Source organism: Panulirus ornatus, chromosome 46 (genome assembly GCF_036320965.1).
Source record: "Panulirus ornatus isolate Po-2019 chromosome 46, ASM3632096v1, whole genome shotgun sequence".
Taxonomy (NCBI): domain Eukaryota; kingdom Metazoa; phylum Arthropoda; class Malacostraca; order Decapoda; family Palinuridae; genus Panulirus; species Panulirus ornatus.
The window spans coordinates 41106992-41124515 of NC_092269.1; the positions used below are offsets into that span (position 1 = coordinate 41106992).

Genomic DNA, 17524 nt, shown 5'->3' on the forward strand with positions numbered 1-17524 from the left:
TTTTAGTCTAGCACTAGTCATATTTGCAAAGAGCTGTTGATTTGCCAATTTGCTCAATTTATGCCATTTATTTGTGGAATCTTTCACAAGGCTTCTGTTGTGTGTTTTTCCAGGTTTGTAAATTGCTTCTACAGTTATAATTTTTACACCCAAGTCCTACATCAGCATTTGGCAGGTAGTATAAGGAAGAAACAAACGGTAGCTGGATTTATGCTTCCATTACCATGTTGTACATGTACTGAGATGCTTGTCTACCATGTACAGTACAGCCAGTTCCTCTGATATATTGTGGTTTGCCTAGACAGGTTCAAATGCTCTGGTATTTCTCAAATAATTTGGAGCAAACGCCCTCTATATCTTAAGAAGCAACCATGTTTGATCTCTGGCACATTTGATCATAATTTACAATGTAAATATATCCTTTGACCATTTTAAATGACAAACTGTAATCCGAATTAATTAAGAAATATCCCCCCGAATAAACCTCTCCACACACTATGTAAGGAGGAAAGTCGGACACATCAGGTCACATAATGTGCTCAAGTGCTCTCCACAGGGATTAGTGAATCCTGATTCACTGCAACCTTAGTGCTTTTAAGGACTTGTATCTCTGTATCTTCCCCACTCTGTCTGAGGATGTAGTAAATGAAAGTACTTGTGGTTTATTTTCTCTTTACATATGTATATATTTTTGTGCTCTATTGATGTTTCCCACATAAGTGAGATGGTGCCAGGAAACAGACGATGAACAAACCATTCACTCGTTTACACACGTATATACATAAATTCCCTTACATATACATGTGCCTACATATAGATACACAGACATAAACATATATACACATGCACATTCATACTTGCTTGCCTTCAATCCATTCCTGGTGCCACCCTGCCCCACAGGAAATAGCATCGCTGCCCCCATTTCAGCAAGGTAGCGTCAGGAAAATGCAATAAAAAGGCCACTCTTTGACACTAGCTGTCATGTGTAATGCACTGAAACCTCAGCTCCACAAACCTTTCCATGTTTTACCCCCAGACATTTTACATGACCTGGTTCAGTCCATTTACAGTACGTCAATGCCGGTATACCACATTGTTCCAATACTCTTCCTTGCATGCCTCACCCTCCTGTATGTTTGTCCCAATCACTCAAAATCTTTCACTTCATCCTTCTACCTTCAATTTGGTGTCATGCATCTCCTTGTTCTCTCCTCCTCTGACATGTATATCCTCTCCATATATGCAAACCATTTCAACATGCCCTCTTCTGCTGTGCCACACTTATTACCACACCTCTTACCCTTTCATTACTTACTCGATGAAACCACCTCGCACCACGTATTGTCCTTTAACATTTCATTAACAACACTTCCACCTTCCTCTGTACAAACCTGTCTATAGCCCATGCCTCACAACCATATAATATTGTTGGAACTACTAGTCCTTCAAACATACCAGTTTTTGCTCTGAGATAACGTTCTCTCCCACACATTCTTCATTGCTCCCAGAACCTTTGCCCCCTCCACTCTGTGACTCTCTTCTGCATACATGGTTTCATTGACTGCCAAGTCCGCTCCCAGATATTTAAATGCTTCACTTCTCCAGCATTTTTCCATTGAAACTTTCATCCCAGTTTTCTTGTCCCTGAACCCTGCTGAACCTATTAACCTTGCTCTTATTCACATTTACTCTCAACTTTCTCCTTTCACACACTTTTTCAAACTCGCCAACTTCTGCAGTTAATCTTAATCAGCAACCAGTGCTGTATCAGCAAATAGCATCTGCATCACTTCCCTGGCCCTCTCATCCTTAATAGACTGATTACTTGCCCCCCTCTCCAAAACTTGCATTTACACTCCTAACCACCACATCCATAATCAAATCATGGAGACATCACACCCCTTCCGCAGACTTGCCTTGACTAGGAACCTGTCACTCTCCTCTCTTCCTGCTCGTACATATGCCTTACAACCCCGGTAAAAGTGCCCGAGGATTGGCGGAATGCATGTCAAACTACAGAGGCATAAGTCTGTTGAGTATTCCTAGGACATCACATGGTTGAGTGTTCCTAATAAATTATATGGGAGGTTATTGAGAGGGTGAAGGCATGTACAGAGCCTCAGACTGGGGAAGAGCAGTATGGTGTCAAATGGTAGACGATGTGTGGATCAGGTGTTTGCTTTGAAGAATGTTAGAAATACTTCGAAAAAATAGGTTTGTCTGTAGCATTTATGGATATGGAGAAGGTGCATGATAAGGTTGATAGGTGCTTTGTGGAAGGTTTTAAGTGTATATTGTGTGGGAGGTAAGTTGCTGAAGCAGTGAAAAGTTTTTGCCGAGGATGTAAGGCACTTGTATGAATAGGAAGAGAGGAGTGATTGGTTCCCAGTGAATGTCTGCCAGCAGCAGGAGTGTGTGATGTCACCATGTTTGTTTAATATGTTTATGGATGGGATGGTTAGGAAGGTAAATGCAAGAGTTATGAAAAGGGGTGAATATGCAGTATGTTGGGGATTGGAGGGCCTGGGAAGCAAGTCAGTTGTTGTTCGCCAATGATACAGCTCCGGTGGCTGATTTGAGTGAGAAACTGCAGAAGTTGGTGACTGGCAATGGAAAGTGTATAAAAGGAGAAAGTTGAGAGTAGATGTGAAGAGCAAGGTTATGAGGTTCAATGGGATTGAGGGACAAGTTAATTGGGATGTAAGTTTGGAGAAAAATAGGAGGAAGTGAATTTTTTTTTTTAGATATCTGGGAGTTGACTTTGCAGCAGATGGAAGCAGAAGTGAGTCACAGGGTGGGGTGGGGGCCAAAGGTTCTGGGAGCTATGAAGAATGTGTAGGAGAGAACATTATCTCATAAGCAAAAACAGGTATGTTTTAAGGACTATAATTCCAGCAATGTTATATGGTTGCAAGGCACGGGCTATAGATAGGGATGTACAAAAGAGGGTGGATGTGTTGGAAATGAAATGGTTGAGGACAGTGTAGTGAGAGGTGGTTTGATCGAATAAGTAAAAGGGTAAGGGAGATGTGAAAATAAAATGGGAGGATAAGAGCAGAAGAGGGTGTTGAAATATCTGGACATTGGGAGAGAATTTGTGAGGAAAGATTGACAGGATATATGTCAAAGATGTAGGGAACAAGACATGAGACCAGATTGGAGGTTCAGGGATGGGTCAACATGCTGTCAGTGCACTGAACCGGGGCATGTGAAGCATTCCGGGTAAAGTATAGAAAGGTCTGTGGGGCCTGTGGGCTAAAGCAGGGGGTAGCGATGCTATTCCCTGTGGGGCAGGGTAGCGACAGGCACAGATGAAAGCAAGCAAGTATGAATATAGGTGTCCATGGAAAAGTGAATTGGAGTAATGTGGGATACTTGGGCGGGGGGATGTTGTGCTATTAGTAATGAACTGAACCAAGATGTGCAGCAGCAAGGGAACCCATGGAAAGGTCTGTGGGGCCTGGTTGTTATGGGGTTCTTGTTTTTGTTCATTACTCACAAAAGCTAGAGAATTGATGATAGCATTAGTTGGTTTGGCAAGAGAAAATTGTAGTTTGTTGTATGGTGATTACAATGATGACAATATTTTCCTTGATAACTGAGAGATTCTCAAAAGGATTCTGAATGTGTTTTTGAGGATAAAGAATATATTTTAATCTTTACTACATTTAAAGTAATTTTAATTTTTTCAGGTGCATTGGTCAAAGATGAAATACCAAGCAGTTGACAACAGTTTAAGGTAAGTTAATCTCAAAAAAGCTGTTGGAAAGAAGCGAAATTTTAAAGTTTGTATGGCATAGTTAGTTTGGTTCTTGCTTTATACTTATGATGATTGTTATCCCTGTCTCAAAAGATTGTGGATAGAAATTGTACTGATGAATAGATATGTCTGAATTTTGAAAAGTATGTTCTATAAAAACCTATGAAGAAACTGCTTTAAAGATGGTATCTACTGGAGAAGTTTGTTACTGGATTCTTTGCATACTGGTTAGCACTTTTTAGTTAATATTTTTGTATTTTGTCATACACTCTTATGTCTTAAAGATTTGCTCGTACTGTTTAAATTGGAAATTTCAATAGTGTATTTTCGTGATAGATTAATTTTTTGGTTGTTTGCAGGAACTAGTGAACACTGCAGAGGGAATTGTTCAGCTGGAAATAATTAGTAAGGCTTTTAAATTGGTATATTGCCAAAGTAACATGTTTTAAACACTTGGAGAAATTTTGTATTTTTGAATTTTTTTATGAACTTGCTGCACTATTCTTGAACGGAGAAAAACTGGAGGAAGTGAAATGTTTTAGATATCTGGAAGTGGATTTGGCAGCGGATGGAACCATGGAAGTGGAAGTAACGGTGGGGGAGGGGGCGAAGGTTCTGGGAGCATTGAAGAATGTGTGGAAGGCGAGAATGTTATCTCGGAGAGCAGACATTGGGTATGTTTGAAGGAATAGTGGTTCCAACAGTGTTACATGGTTGAGGCATGGGCTATAGATGGGGTTGTGCAGAAGAGGGTGGATTTGGTGGAAATGAGATATTTGAGGACAGTGTGGTGTGAGGTGGTTTGATCGAGTAAGTAATGAAAGGGTGAGAAAGAAGTGGTAATAAAAAGTGTGGTTGAGAGCAGAAGAGAGTGGATTGAAATGGTTTGGTCACATGGAGAGAATGAGAGGAAAGATTGACAAAGAGGATATGTTTGTCAGAGGTGGAGGGAACAAGAAGTGGGAGACCAAATTGGAGGTGGAAGGATGGAGTGAAAAGAATTTTGAGCAATTGGGGCCTGAACATACAAGAAGGTGAAAGGCACACAAGGAATAGTGAATTGGGATTGAACCAGGGCATGTGAAGTGTCTGGGGTAAACCATGGGAAGTTTTGTGGGGCCTGGATGTGGAAAGGGAGCTATGGTTTTGGTGCATTACACACGACAGCTTGAGACAGTGTGAACGAATGTGGTGTTTTGTCCATTCCTACTGCTACCTCGCGGAGTGAGGGGGGATGCTATTGCATGTGGCGGGATGGCGACAGGAATGAATAAAGGCAGCAAATATGAATTGTGCCTGTGTATGTATATATATGTAAATATGTATAGGTATGTATATGTGCATGTGTGTACATGTATATTTATACATGTGTATGTGGGTGGGTTGGGCCATTCTTTTGTCTTTCCTTGTGCTACCTTGCTAACGCGGGAGACAGTGACAAAGCATAGTAGAAATATAATCATTCGAATCTGTATTCAAACTATAGGTAAATTGGGGTATTATGTAAATAAATTGAGCTAGTTTGTACTATTGGAGTTCTACTTGTGGTAGAGTAATAAGACATTTTATATGCTTTGGGTTTGCCTAGTGCAGTGTCTTGTCATGACAGTTCACTTGTATGTTGTCTAGAGGATAACCTTCATTGGTTTCTTGATTTCCTGAGCATAATTGGATGTTGAAAATCTACAGTGGTCAGAGTTGCTTAAGACTGGATTAATGATGTGAAGGTAAGTGAACATTAATTTGACTAAACCTAAGGGTTGCATATCTTATTTATATTGAGGTTATTGATTTTTTTTACTTTCATCTAAATTTTCTAGTAAACAGGGAAGGGTTAGTATTCCAAATATACGTATAATTAAGCAGTTGTCATGGTAATTCCATTATGCTTGTAAATTGATATGGGATGTATTAGGCCCAATTACATGATTATAGTAATAATGAGACATTGGTCTGACTTGGTCTGATGCCAAATCTGGAAAGAGTAGGAGAAATAATAGGCTTTTGAAAAAGATGCCATAAAAGAAATGTCAAACATAATGACAGTATGATTGCTTTAAGTAACAATATTTGAAGAGGTTTGGAAGAAGTGAGATCTTGTCCAATTGATGAGTGGAGGGCAGAGTGCACAGTATAAAGTTATGCGAGAAAAGTCAAATGGTACGCATGAATGAAAGTGGATGTTCGTGGAGCCCATCAAAATAATGTACTCCAGGACATTGGACCTTTAGCAAAGAAATTTTGCAATGGAACTAGATTTATCTATTGCTACAAGTGTCTACTTGGAATAGTGAAAATAAAACTTGTGGGGAAATGTTGCCTTAACCACAGAAATTGATGAAATGTCCCTATGTATTGCCTTGCCACGAAAGAAGGTATTAAGGGTTTTATATGTAATTTGTAACTGCTGAAATTCCTTTGATGAAATTTTTGGTACTAACCCTGTGGTCATAACACAGCAGCACCAGGAATGGTAGAACCCACTGTTGTGGACTATAGGCCATGTGTATAATTTGCCAAAAGGCAGTCTGATAGCAGTACTCTGCACAAATTCTGTTGTATATTGTTCAAAATTCTTAATATTCCAATTTCCCTTTCACAGGTGTAGATGGCTGCTCTGCATTTATCCAACTGGATTAGGTAAGAAAGTAGTGTAAATTGGTGGAAGTTTAAATCTCTTCCATTGTGAAGAAGACTGTATGAACTTTACTGGGACCTGAACATGTAAAAGGGTGTGAGGCATGTAAGAGAAAACATTATTGGAGCTGTGTGGTGTACATGTGAGAATGTGGTCATTAACCTGAACCAAGTCATGTGATGTGAAGTGATGTGGGACTTGGTTGTTGATAATGGTCTCTGGCCTCTGTGCATTATTCATGACAATCCGAGAGTGGATGTGGTTTAATGAGGCCCTTTATTAAGAGTTCCTAATGCTAACATAGGAAGTGATGAAATTTGTAGAAAAAAAAAATTTGAGGGGATAGTTTTATGTAGCATTTATGGATCTGAAGAGTGCCTATAATAGTTGATAAGAGATGCTCTGTTGAAGGTATTAAGAGAACATGGTGTGGGAGGTAAGTTGCTAGAAGCAGTGAAAAGTTTTTATCAAGGATGTAAGGCATGCGTACGAGTAGGAAGAGAGGAAAGTGATTGGTTCCCAGTGAATGTCAGTTTGCTGCAGGGGTGCGTGATGTTTCCATGGTTGTTTAATTTGTTTATGGATGGGGTTGTTAGGGAGGTGAATGCAAGAGTTTTGGGGAGAGGGGCAAGTATGCAGTCTGTTATGTATGATGGGGCTTGAGAGTAGTTGGTTGTTCGCTGATGATAGAGCTGGTGGCAGATTCGGGTGAGAAACTGCAGAAGGTGGTGACTGAGTTTGGTAAAGTGTGTGAAAGAAGAAAGCTGAGGGTAAATATGAATAAGAGCAAGGTAATTAGGTTCATTAGGGTTGAGAGAAGTAAACTGGGAGGTAAATTTGAATGGAGAAAAACTGGAGGAAGTAAAGTGTTTTAGATATCTGGGAGTGGATTTGGCAGTGGATGGAATCATGGAAGCGGAAAGGAGTCGCAGGGTAGGGGACAGGGGGAAGGTTCTGGGAGCATTGAAGAATGTGTGGAAGGCGAGAATGTAATCTGGGAGAGCAAAAATGTGTGTTTGAAGGAATAGTGGTTCCAACAGTGTTATATAGTTGAGGCATGAGCTATAGATAGGGTTGTGCAGAGGAGGGTGTACATGTTGGAGATGTTTGAGGACAATGTGGTTTGAGATGGTTTGATTAAGTAATGAAAAGTTAAAAGAGATGCGTTGTAATAGTGTGGTTGAGAGAGCAGAAGAGGGTGTATTGAAATGGTTTGGTCACATGGAGAGAATGAGTGAGGAAAGATTTACAAAGAGGATACATGTGTTGGAGGTGGAGGGAACAAGAAGTGAGACCAAATTGGATGTGGAAGGACGGAGTGAAAAAGATTTTGAGCGATCAGGGCCTGAACATACTGGAGGGTGAAAGGCGTGCAAGGAGTCGTGATTTCAAACGATGTGCTGTCAATGGATTGAACCAGGGTATGTGTAGCATCTGGAGTAAACCATGGATGGTTTTGTGGGGCTTGGATGTGGTAAGGGAGCTGAGGTTTCAGTGCATTACACATGACAGCTAGAGACTGAGTGTGAACGAATGTGGCCTTTGTTGTCTTTTCCTAGTGCTACCTCTCACACACACGGGGGGAGGGGGGGTACCATTTCATGTGTGGTGGCAGGAATGGATGAAGGTAGCATGTATGAATATGATGTATAGATATGTATGTCAGTGTATTTTTTTTTTTTTTTTTTTTTTTTTTTTTTTTTGCCGCTGTCTCCCGCGTTTGCGAGGTAGCGCAAGGAAACAGACAAAAGAAATGGCCCAACCCACCCCCATACACATGTATATACATACGTCCACACACGCAAATATACATACCTACACAGCTTTCCATGGTTTACCCCAGACGCTTCACATGCCTTGATTCAATCCACTGACAGCACGTCAACCCCGGTATACCACATCGCTCCAATTCACTCTATTCCTTGCCCTCCTTTCACCCTCCTGCATGTTCAGGCCCCGATCACACAAAATCTTTTTCACTCCATCTTTCCACCTCCAATTTGGTCTCCCTCTTCTCCTCATTCCCTCCACCTCCGACACATATATCCTCTTGGTCAATCTTTCCTCACTCATTCTCTCCATGTGCCCAAACCATTTCAAAACACCCTCTTCTGCTCTCTCAACGACGCTCTTTTTATTTCCACACATCTCTCTTACCCTTACGTTACTTACTCGATCAAACCACCTCACACCACACATTGTCCTCAAACATCTCATTTCCAGCACATCCATCCTCCTGCGCACAACTCTATCCATAGCCCACGCCACGCAACCATACAACATTGTTGGAACCACTATTCCTTCAAACATACCCATTTTTGCTTTCCGAGATAATGTTCTCGACTTCCACACATTCTTCAAGGCTCCCAGAATTTTCGCCCCCTCCCCCACCCTATGATCCACTTCCGCTTCCATGGTTCCATCCGCTGCTAGATCCACTCCCAGATATCTAAAACACTTCACTTCCTCCAGTTTTTCTCCATTCAAACTCACCTCCCAATTGACTTGACTCTCAATCCTACTGTACCTAATAACCTTGCTCTTATTCACATTTACTCTTAACTTTCTTCTTTCACACACTTTACCAAACTCAGTCACCAGCTTCTGCAGTTTCTCACATGAATCAGCCACCAGCGCTGTATCATCAGCGAACAACAACTGACTCACTTCCCAAGCTCTCTCATCCCCAACAGACTTCATACTTGCCCCTCTTTCCAAAACTCGCATTCACCTCCCTAACAACCCCATCCATAAACAAATTAAACAACCATGGAGACATCACACACCCCTGCCGCAAACCTACATTCACTGAGAACCAATCACTTTCCTCTCTTCCTACAAGTACACATGCCTTATATCCTTGATGTAATGTATATGTATATGCTGAAATTTATAGGTATGTATATGTGTGTGTGTGGGCGTTTATGAGGATGGGTTGGGCCATTCTTTCGTATGTTTCCCTGTGCTACCTTGCTGACGCTGGAGACAGCGATAAAGAATAATGATAATAATAGTTTGATAAAAGCATTGCTGTATTTATAGATTTTGTAAGTTAGTAAATAACAATTTTTTTTTCTACAGAATGAATTGAAGACCGAGTAACTCCGTCAATAATTGTAAGTATGCTTAGCATAGTTAATTCATTTTATGCCATGAACATTATCATCATCTGGGTCTTAAATGTGTAGATGGAAATAATTCTGAAAATTATGTATATTTTTTGTTACTGATTTACTAATTCATTGAATTTGTTTTACAGATGGTGTGTACTGGTGGAACTTGTGATTAGTGGATGGATGTTGCATATTTCATCTACCTTTATTTTGTTTTAAACATGATGATATATACTTCCTTGGATGTCTGAATTAAAATGAAGCAATACCTACCTCTGATATGTAAATATGAAAACTGTGTAATGTTAATGTTCATATCATTCATTGAGATATTTTGCAGGAATTGGCAGCATCTAGTTTTTGGAAGAGGAAACAATCTGAGAAATAAGATAAGGCTTCAGACAATTATATTTTAGGATACTCTAGTCATATTTTAGGGTATGGTAGTAATTCTAGTTATACGAAAGTAGTGTAATGTTCATATTCATTGAGGTATTTTGCAAGAATTGGCAGCATCTAGTGTTTGAAAGGGAAACCATCTCTTTAGAAATAAGGTAAGGCCTCTTACATTTATCATATTTAGGATACTTTAGGATGTTGCATCTTTCATCTACCTTTATTTTGTTTTAAATATGATATATACTTCCTTGGATCTCTGAATTAAAATGAAGCAATACCTACCTCTGGGAAGGAGAATTGTGTGAGGAAGTACCAGGAGAGACTGAGTACAGAATGGAAAAAGGTGAGAACAATGGAAGTAAGAGGAGTGGGGGAGGAATGGGATGTATTTAGGGAATCAGTGATGGATTGCACAAAAGATGCTTGTGGCATGAGAAGAGTGGGAGGTGGGTTGATTAGAAAGGGTAGTGAGTGGTGGGATGAAGAAGTAAGATTATTAGTGAAAGAGAAGAGAGAGGCATTTGGACGATTTTTGCAGGGAAAAAATGCAATTGAGTGGGAGATGTATAAAAGAGAGACAGGAGGTCAAGAGAAAGGTGCAAGAGGCGAAAAAGAGGGCAAATGAGAGTTGGGGTGAGAGAGTATCATTAAATTTTAGGGAGAATAAAAAGATGTACTGGAAGGAGGTAAATAAAGTGCGTAAGACAAGGGAGCAAATGGGAACTTCAGTGAAGGGCGCAAATGGGGAGGTGATAACAAGTAGTGGTGATGTGAGAAGGAGATGGAGTGAGTATTTTGAAGGTATGTTGAATGTGTTTGATGATAGAGTGGCAGATATAGGGTGTTTTGGTCGAGGTGGTGTGCAAAGTGAGAGGGTTAGGGAAAATGATTTGGTAAACAGAGAAGAGGTAGTAAAAGCTTAGTGGAAGATGAAAGCCGGCAAGGCAGCAGGTTTGGATGGTATTGCGGTGGAATTTATTAAAAAAGGGGGTGACTGTATTGTTGACTGGTTGGTAAGGTTATTTAATGTATATATGACTCATGGTGAGGTGCCTGAGGATTGGCGGAATGCGTGCATAGTGCCATTGTACAAAGGCAAAGGGGATAAGAGCGAGTGCTCAAATTACAGAGGTATAAGTTTGTTGAGTATTCCTGGTAAATTATATGGGAGGGTATTGATTGAGAGGGTGAAGGCATGTACAGAGCATCAGATTGGGGAAGAGCAGTGTGGTTTCAGAAGTGGTAGAGGATGTGTGGATCAGGTGTTTGCTTTGAAGAATGTATGTGAGAAATACTTAGAAAAGCAAATGGATTTGTATGTAGCATTTATGGATCTGGAGAAGGCATATGATAGAGTTGATAGAGATGCTCTGTGGAAGGTATTAAGAATATATGGTGTGGGAGGCAAGTTGTTAGAAGCAGTGAAAAGTTTTTATCGAGGGTGTAAGGCATGTGTATGTGTAGGAAGTGGAAAGTGATTGGTTCTCAGTGAATGTAGGTTTGCGGCAGGGGTGTGTGATGTCTCCATGGTTGTTTAATTTGTTTATGGATGGGGTTGTTAGGGAGGTGAATGCAAGAGTTTTGGAAAGAGGGGCAAGTATGAAGTCTGTTGTGGATGAGAGAGCTTGGGAAGTGAGTCAGTTGTTGTTCGCTGATGATACAGCGCTGGTGGGTGATTCATGTGAGAAACTGCAGAAGCTGGTGACTGAGTTTGGTAAAGTGTGTGAAAGAAGAAAGTTAAGAGTAAATGTGAATAAGAGTAAGGTTATTAGGTACAGTAGGGTTGAGGGTCAAGTCAATTGGGAGGTAAGTTTGAAGAGAAAGTGGAGGAAGTAAAGTGTTTTAGATATCTGGGAGTGGATCTGGCAGCAGATGGAACCATGGAAGCGGAAGTGAATGATGGGGTGGGGGTAGGGGCGAAATTCCTGGGAGCCTTGAAGAATGTGTGGAAGTCGAGAACATTATCTCGGAAAGCAAAAATGGGTATGTTTGAAGGAATAGTGGTTCCAACAATGTTGTATGGTTGCGAGGCGTGGGCTATGGATAGAGTTGTGCGCAGGAGGATGGATGTGCTGGAAATGAGATGTTTGAGGACAATGTGTGGTGTGAGGTGGTTTGATTGAGTAAGTAACGTAAGGGTAAGAGAGATGTGTGGAAATAAAAAGAGCGTGGTTGAGAGAGCAGAAGAGGGTGTTTTGAAATGGTTTGGGCACATGGAGAGAATGAGTGAGGAAAGATTGACCAAGAGGATATATGTGTCGGAGGTGGAGGGAACGAGGAGAAGAGGGAGACCAAATTGGAGGTGGAAAGATGGAGTGAAAAAGATTTTGTGTGATCGGGGCCTGAACATGCAGGAGGGTGAAAGGAGGGCAAGGAATAGAGTGAATTGGAGCGATGTGGTATACCAGGGTTGACGTGCTGTCAGTGGATTGAATCAAGGCATGTGAAGCGTCTGGGGTAAACCATGGAAAGCTGTGTAGGTATGTATATTTGCGTGTGTGGACGTATGTATATACATGTGTATGGGGGTGGGTTGGGCCATTTCTTTCGTCTGTTTCCTTGCGCTACCTCGCAAACGCGGGAGACAGCGACAAAGTAAAAAAAAAAAAAAAAAATGTATGTGTACATGTTATGTACATGGGCATTTATGTATTTGTGGATGGGCCATTCTTCATCCGTTTCTTGGATGCGGGAAAGAGCAATTAAGTATATATTTATTTTTTTATATATACTTTATCGGTCTTTCGCGTTGGCGAGGTAGCACAAGGAAACAGACGAAAGAATGGCCCAACCCACCCACATACACATGTATATACATACACGTCCACACACACGCATATACATTCGTATACATATATATACACACATACAGATATACACACGTACATAATTCATACTGTCTGCCTTTATTCATTCCCGTCGCCACCCCGCCACACATGAAATGACAACCCCCTCCCTCTGAATGTGTGCGAGGTAGTGCTAGGAAAAGACAACAAAGGCCACATTCATTCACACTCGGTCTATAGCTGTCATGTATGATGCACCAAAACTTCAGCTCCCTTTCCACATTCAGGCCCCACAAAACTTTCCATGGTTTAACCCAGACGCTTCACATGTCCTGGTTCAATCCATTGACAGCACGTTGACCCTGGTATATCACATCGTTCCAATTCACTCTATTCTATTCCTTGCACGTCTTTCACCCTCCTGCATGTTCAGGCCCCGATCACTCAAAATCTTTTTCACTCCATCTTTCCACCTCCAATTTGGTTTCCCACTTCTCATTCCCTCCACCTCTGACAAATATATCTGTTTGTCAATCTTTCCTTGCTCATTCTCTCCATGTGACCAAACCATTTCAAAACACCCTCTTCTGCTATCTCAACCACACTTATTATTACATCTCTTACCCTTTCATTACTTACTCGATCAAACCACATCACACCACATATTGTCCTCAAACATCTCGTTTCCAGCACATCCACCCTCCTCCGCACAACTCTATCTATAGCCCACGCCTCGCAACCATATAACATTGTTGGAACCACTATTCCTTCAAACACCCATTTTTGCTTTCCAAGATAACGTTCTCGACTTCCACACAGGTTTCGACACTCCTGGAACATTCGCCCCCCCTCCCCCACCCTATGATTCACTTCCACTTCCATTGTTCCATCCACTGCCATATCCACTCCCAGATATCTTAAAATTTCACTTCAGTTTTTCTCCATTCAAACTTACCTCCCAGTTGACTTGTCCCTCAACCCTACTGTACCTAATAACCTTGCTCTTATTCACATTTACTTTTAGCTTTCTTCTCTCACACACTTTACCAAACTGTCACCAGCTTCTGCAGTTTCTCACCCGAATCAGCCACCAGCACTGTATCATCAGCGAACAACTGACTCTCTTCCCAAGCTCTTTCCCAAGAAGGCATATGAGAGTTGATAGAGATGCTATTAGGTATTAGGAATATATGGTGTGGGAGGCAAGTTGTTAGCAATGAAAAGTTTTTAATCGAGGCATGTGTACGTGTAGGAAGAGAGGAAATTGATTGGTTCTCGGTGAATGTTGGTTTGTGGCAGGGGTGCGTGGTCTCCATGGTTGGTAATTTGTTTATGGATGGGGTTGTTAGGGATGTGAATGCAAGAGTTTTGGAAAGAGGGGCAACTATGCAGTCTGTTGTGGATGAGAGGGTTTGGGAAGTGTCAGTTGTTCATTGATGATACAGCGCTGGTGGCTGATTCGGGTGAGAAACTGCAGAAGCTGGTGACTGAGTTTGGTAAAGTGTGTGAGAGAAGAAAGCTAAGAGTAAATGTGAATATGAGCAAGGTTATTAGGTACAGTAAGGTTGAGGGACAAGTCAATTGGGAGGTTAGTTTGAATGGAAAAAACGAAGTGAAGTGTTTAGATATCTGGGAGTGGATTTGGCAGTGGATGGAAAAATGGAAGCGGAAGTGAATCATGGTGGGGGAGGGGGAGAAATTTCAGGGAGCGTTGAAAAATGTGTGGAAGGCGAGAACATTATCTCGGAAAGCAAAAATGTGTATGAAGGAATAGTGGTTCCAACAATGTTATATGGTTGCGAAGTGTGGGCTATAGATAGGGTTGTGCGGAGGAGGGTGGATGTGTTGGAAATGAGATGTTTGAGGACAATGTGGTCTGAGGTGGTTTGATCGAGTAAGTAATGAAAGGGTAAGAGAGAGGTGTGGTAATAAAGTGTGGTTGAGTGAGCAGAAGAGGGTGTATTGAAATGGTTTGGTTACATGGAGAGAATGAGTGAGGAAAGATTGACAAAGAGGATATATTGTCAGAGGTGGAGGGAACGAGAAGTGGGAGAGCAAATTGGAGGTGGAAGGATGGAGTGAAAAAGATTTTGAGCGATCGGGGCCTGAACATGTAGGAGAGTGAAAGGGTGCAAGGAATAGTAAATTGGAATGTGTGAGGAAAGATTGACAGGATATATGTCAGGTGTAGGGAACAAGACACGAGACCAGATTGGAGGTTCAAGGATGGGTCAGCATGCTGTCAATGGACTGAACCAGGGCATGTGAAGCGTCTGGGGTAAAGTATAGAAAAGTCCGTGGGGCCTGGATGTGGATAGAGAGTTGTGGTTTCTGTGCATTACACATGACAGCTAGAGACAGTAGGAACGAATGTGACTTTTTTTTTTTTCTCTTCCTGGCATTACCTCACTGAAGCAGGGGGTAGCGACAGGCACAGATGAAAGCAAGCAAGTATGAATATAGGTGTGCATGGAAAAGTGAATTGGAGTAATGTGGGATACTTGGGCAGTTGGATGTTGTGCTATTAGTAATGGACTGAACCAAGATGTGCAGCAGCAAGGGGAACCCATGGAAAGGTCTGTGGGGCCTGATTGTTATGGGGTTCTTGTTTTTGTTCATTACTCACAACTGCTAGAGAACTGATGATAGCATTAGTTGGTTTGGCAAGAGAAAATTGTAGTTTGTTGTATGGTGATTACAATGATGACAAAATTTTCCTTGATATCTGAGAGATTGTCAAAAGGATTCTGAATGTGTTTTTGAGGATAAAGAATATATTTTAATCTTATCTACATTTAAAGTAATTTTGATTTTTTCAGGTGCATTGGTCAAAGGTGAAATACCAAGCAGTTGACAACAGTTTAAGGTAAGTTAATTTGAAAAAAGCTGTTGGAAAGAAGTGAAATTGTAAAGTTTGTATGGCATAGTTAGATTGTTTGGTTCCTGCTTCATACTGATGATTGTTATCCCTGTCTCAAAAGATTATGTGGATAGAAATTATACTGACGAATAGATATGTCTGAATTTTGAAAAGTATGTTCTGTACCAACTTATGAAGAAACTGCTTTACAGATGGCATCTACTGGGCAGTTTGTTACTGGATCTTTTGCACACTGGTTAGCACTTTTTAGTTAACATTTTTGTATTTTGTCATACACACTCATGTCTTGAAGATTTCCTAGTGCTGTTTAAATTGGAAATTTTAATAGGATGGTATTTTCGTGAGATTAATTTTTCGGGTATTTGCAGGAACTAGTGAACACTGCAGAGGCAATTGTTCAGCTGGAAATAATTGGTAAGGCTTTTAAATTGGTATATCGCCAAAGTAACATAGTTTTAAAGTTTACATTTGGAGAAATTTTGTATTTTTGAATGGAGAAAAACTGGAGTAAGTGAAATGTTTTAAATATCTGGAAGTGGATTTGGCAGCGGATGGAAGTGGAAGTAACAGGGTGGGGGAGGGGGCGAAAGTTCTGGGAGCATTGAAGAATGTGTGGAAGGCGAGAATGTTATCTCGGAGAGCAGACATGGGTATGTTTGAAGGAATAGTGGTTCCAACAATGTTACATGGTTGAGGCATGGGCTGTAGATAGGGTTGTGCAGAAGAGGGTGGATGTGGTGGAAATGAGATATTTGAGGACAATGTGGTGTGAGGTGGTTTGATCGAGTGAGTAATGAAAGGGCGAGAGAGAAGTGGTAATAAAAAGTGTTGTTGAGAGCAGAAGAGGGTGGATTGAAATGGTTTGGTCACATGGAGAGAATGAGAGGAAAGATTGAAAAAGAGGATATGTTTGTCAGAGGTGGAGGCAACGAGGAGAAGTGGGAGACCAAATTGGAGGTGGAAGGATGGAGTGAAAAGGATTTTGAGCAATCGGGGCCTGAACATCCAGGAAGGTGAAAGGCACGCAAGGAATAGTGAATTGGAACAATGTGGTATACCGGGGTCGACATGCTGTCAATGGATTGAACCAGGGCATGTGAAGCATCCTGGGTAAACCATGGAAAGTTTTGTGGGGCCTGGATGTGGAAAGGGAGCTGTGGTGTCAGTGCATTACACATCACAGCTTGAGACAGTGTGAACGAATGTGGCCTTTCGTCCTTTCCTACTGCTACCTCGCGGAGGGAGGGGGGATGCTATTGCATGTGGTGGGATATCGACGGGAATGAATAAAGGCAGCAAGTATGAATTGTGCCTGTGTATATATGTCTGTGTATGTATATATGTGTAAATATGTATAGGTATGTATATGTGCGTGTATGTATATACATGTGTATGTGGGTGGGTTGGGCCATTCTTTCGTCTTTCCTTGTGCTACCTCGCTAACGTGGGAGAGAGCGACAAAGTATAATAGAAATATAATCATTCAAATCTGTATTCAAACTATAGGTAAATTGGGGTATTATGTAAATAAATTGAGCTAGTTTGTACTATTGGAGTTCTGCTTGGGTAGAGTAATAAGACGTTTTATACGCTTTGGGTTTGCCCAGTGCAGTGCCTGTCATGACTTCACTTGTATGTTGTCTAGAGGATAACCTTCATTGGTTTTGTGATTCCCAGAGTGTAATTGAATGTTGAAAATCTACAGTGGTCAGAGTTGCCTAAGACTGGCTTTATGATGTGAAGGTAAGTGAACATTAATTTGACTAAACCTAAGGGTTGCATATCTTGTTTATATTGAGCATTTTCTTAATTTTTTTTTAATTTCATCTAAATTTTCTAGTGAATAGGGAATAGATAGTTTTTTTTTTTTTTTTTTTTTATACTTTGTCGCTGTCTCCCGCGTTTGCGAGGTAGCGCAAGGAAACAGACGAAAGAAATGGCCCAACC

General features: G+C 41.1%; 2 protein-coding genes across 18 annotated transcripts in view; one reads left to right on the forward strand and one right to left on the reverse strand.

Moving 5' to 3' along the window:
* The window catches only part of nero (deoxyhypusine hydroxylase nero), a 59713-nt gene that overhangs the window by 15861 nt on the left and 26328 nt on the right, over positions 1-17524 (reverse strand). The gene's annotated exons all lie outside the window — the stretch shown is intronic.
* LOC139763297 (uncharacterized) overlaps positions 1-17524 on the forward strand; it is a 48525-nt gene that overhangs the window by 8567 nt on the left and 22434 nt on the right. For 16 of the 17 annotated variants that reach the window (XM_071689284.1, XM_071689282.1, XM_071689278.1 and 13 more), the window contains 7 exons: positions 3693-3739; positions 6363-6400; positions 9480-9514; positions 9658-9898; positions 15514-15562; positions 15769-15812; positions 15946-15991. In XM_071689284.1, the coding sequence (XP_071545385.1) occupies positions 9769-9898; positions 15514-15562; positions 15769-15812; positions 15946-15991 (269 nt within the window). In that variant the 5' untranslated portion in view covers positions 3693-3739; positions 6363-6400; positions 9480-9514; positions 9658-9768. Of the gene's footprint in view, positions 1-3692; positions 3740-4119; positions 4166-6362; positions 6401-9479; positions 9515-9657; positions 9899-15513; positions 15563-15768; positions 15813-15945; positions 15992-17524 lie in introns of all 17 variants that reach the window. The other variant, XM_071689269.1, reaches the window with a different exon arrangement.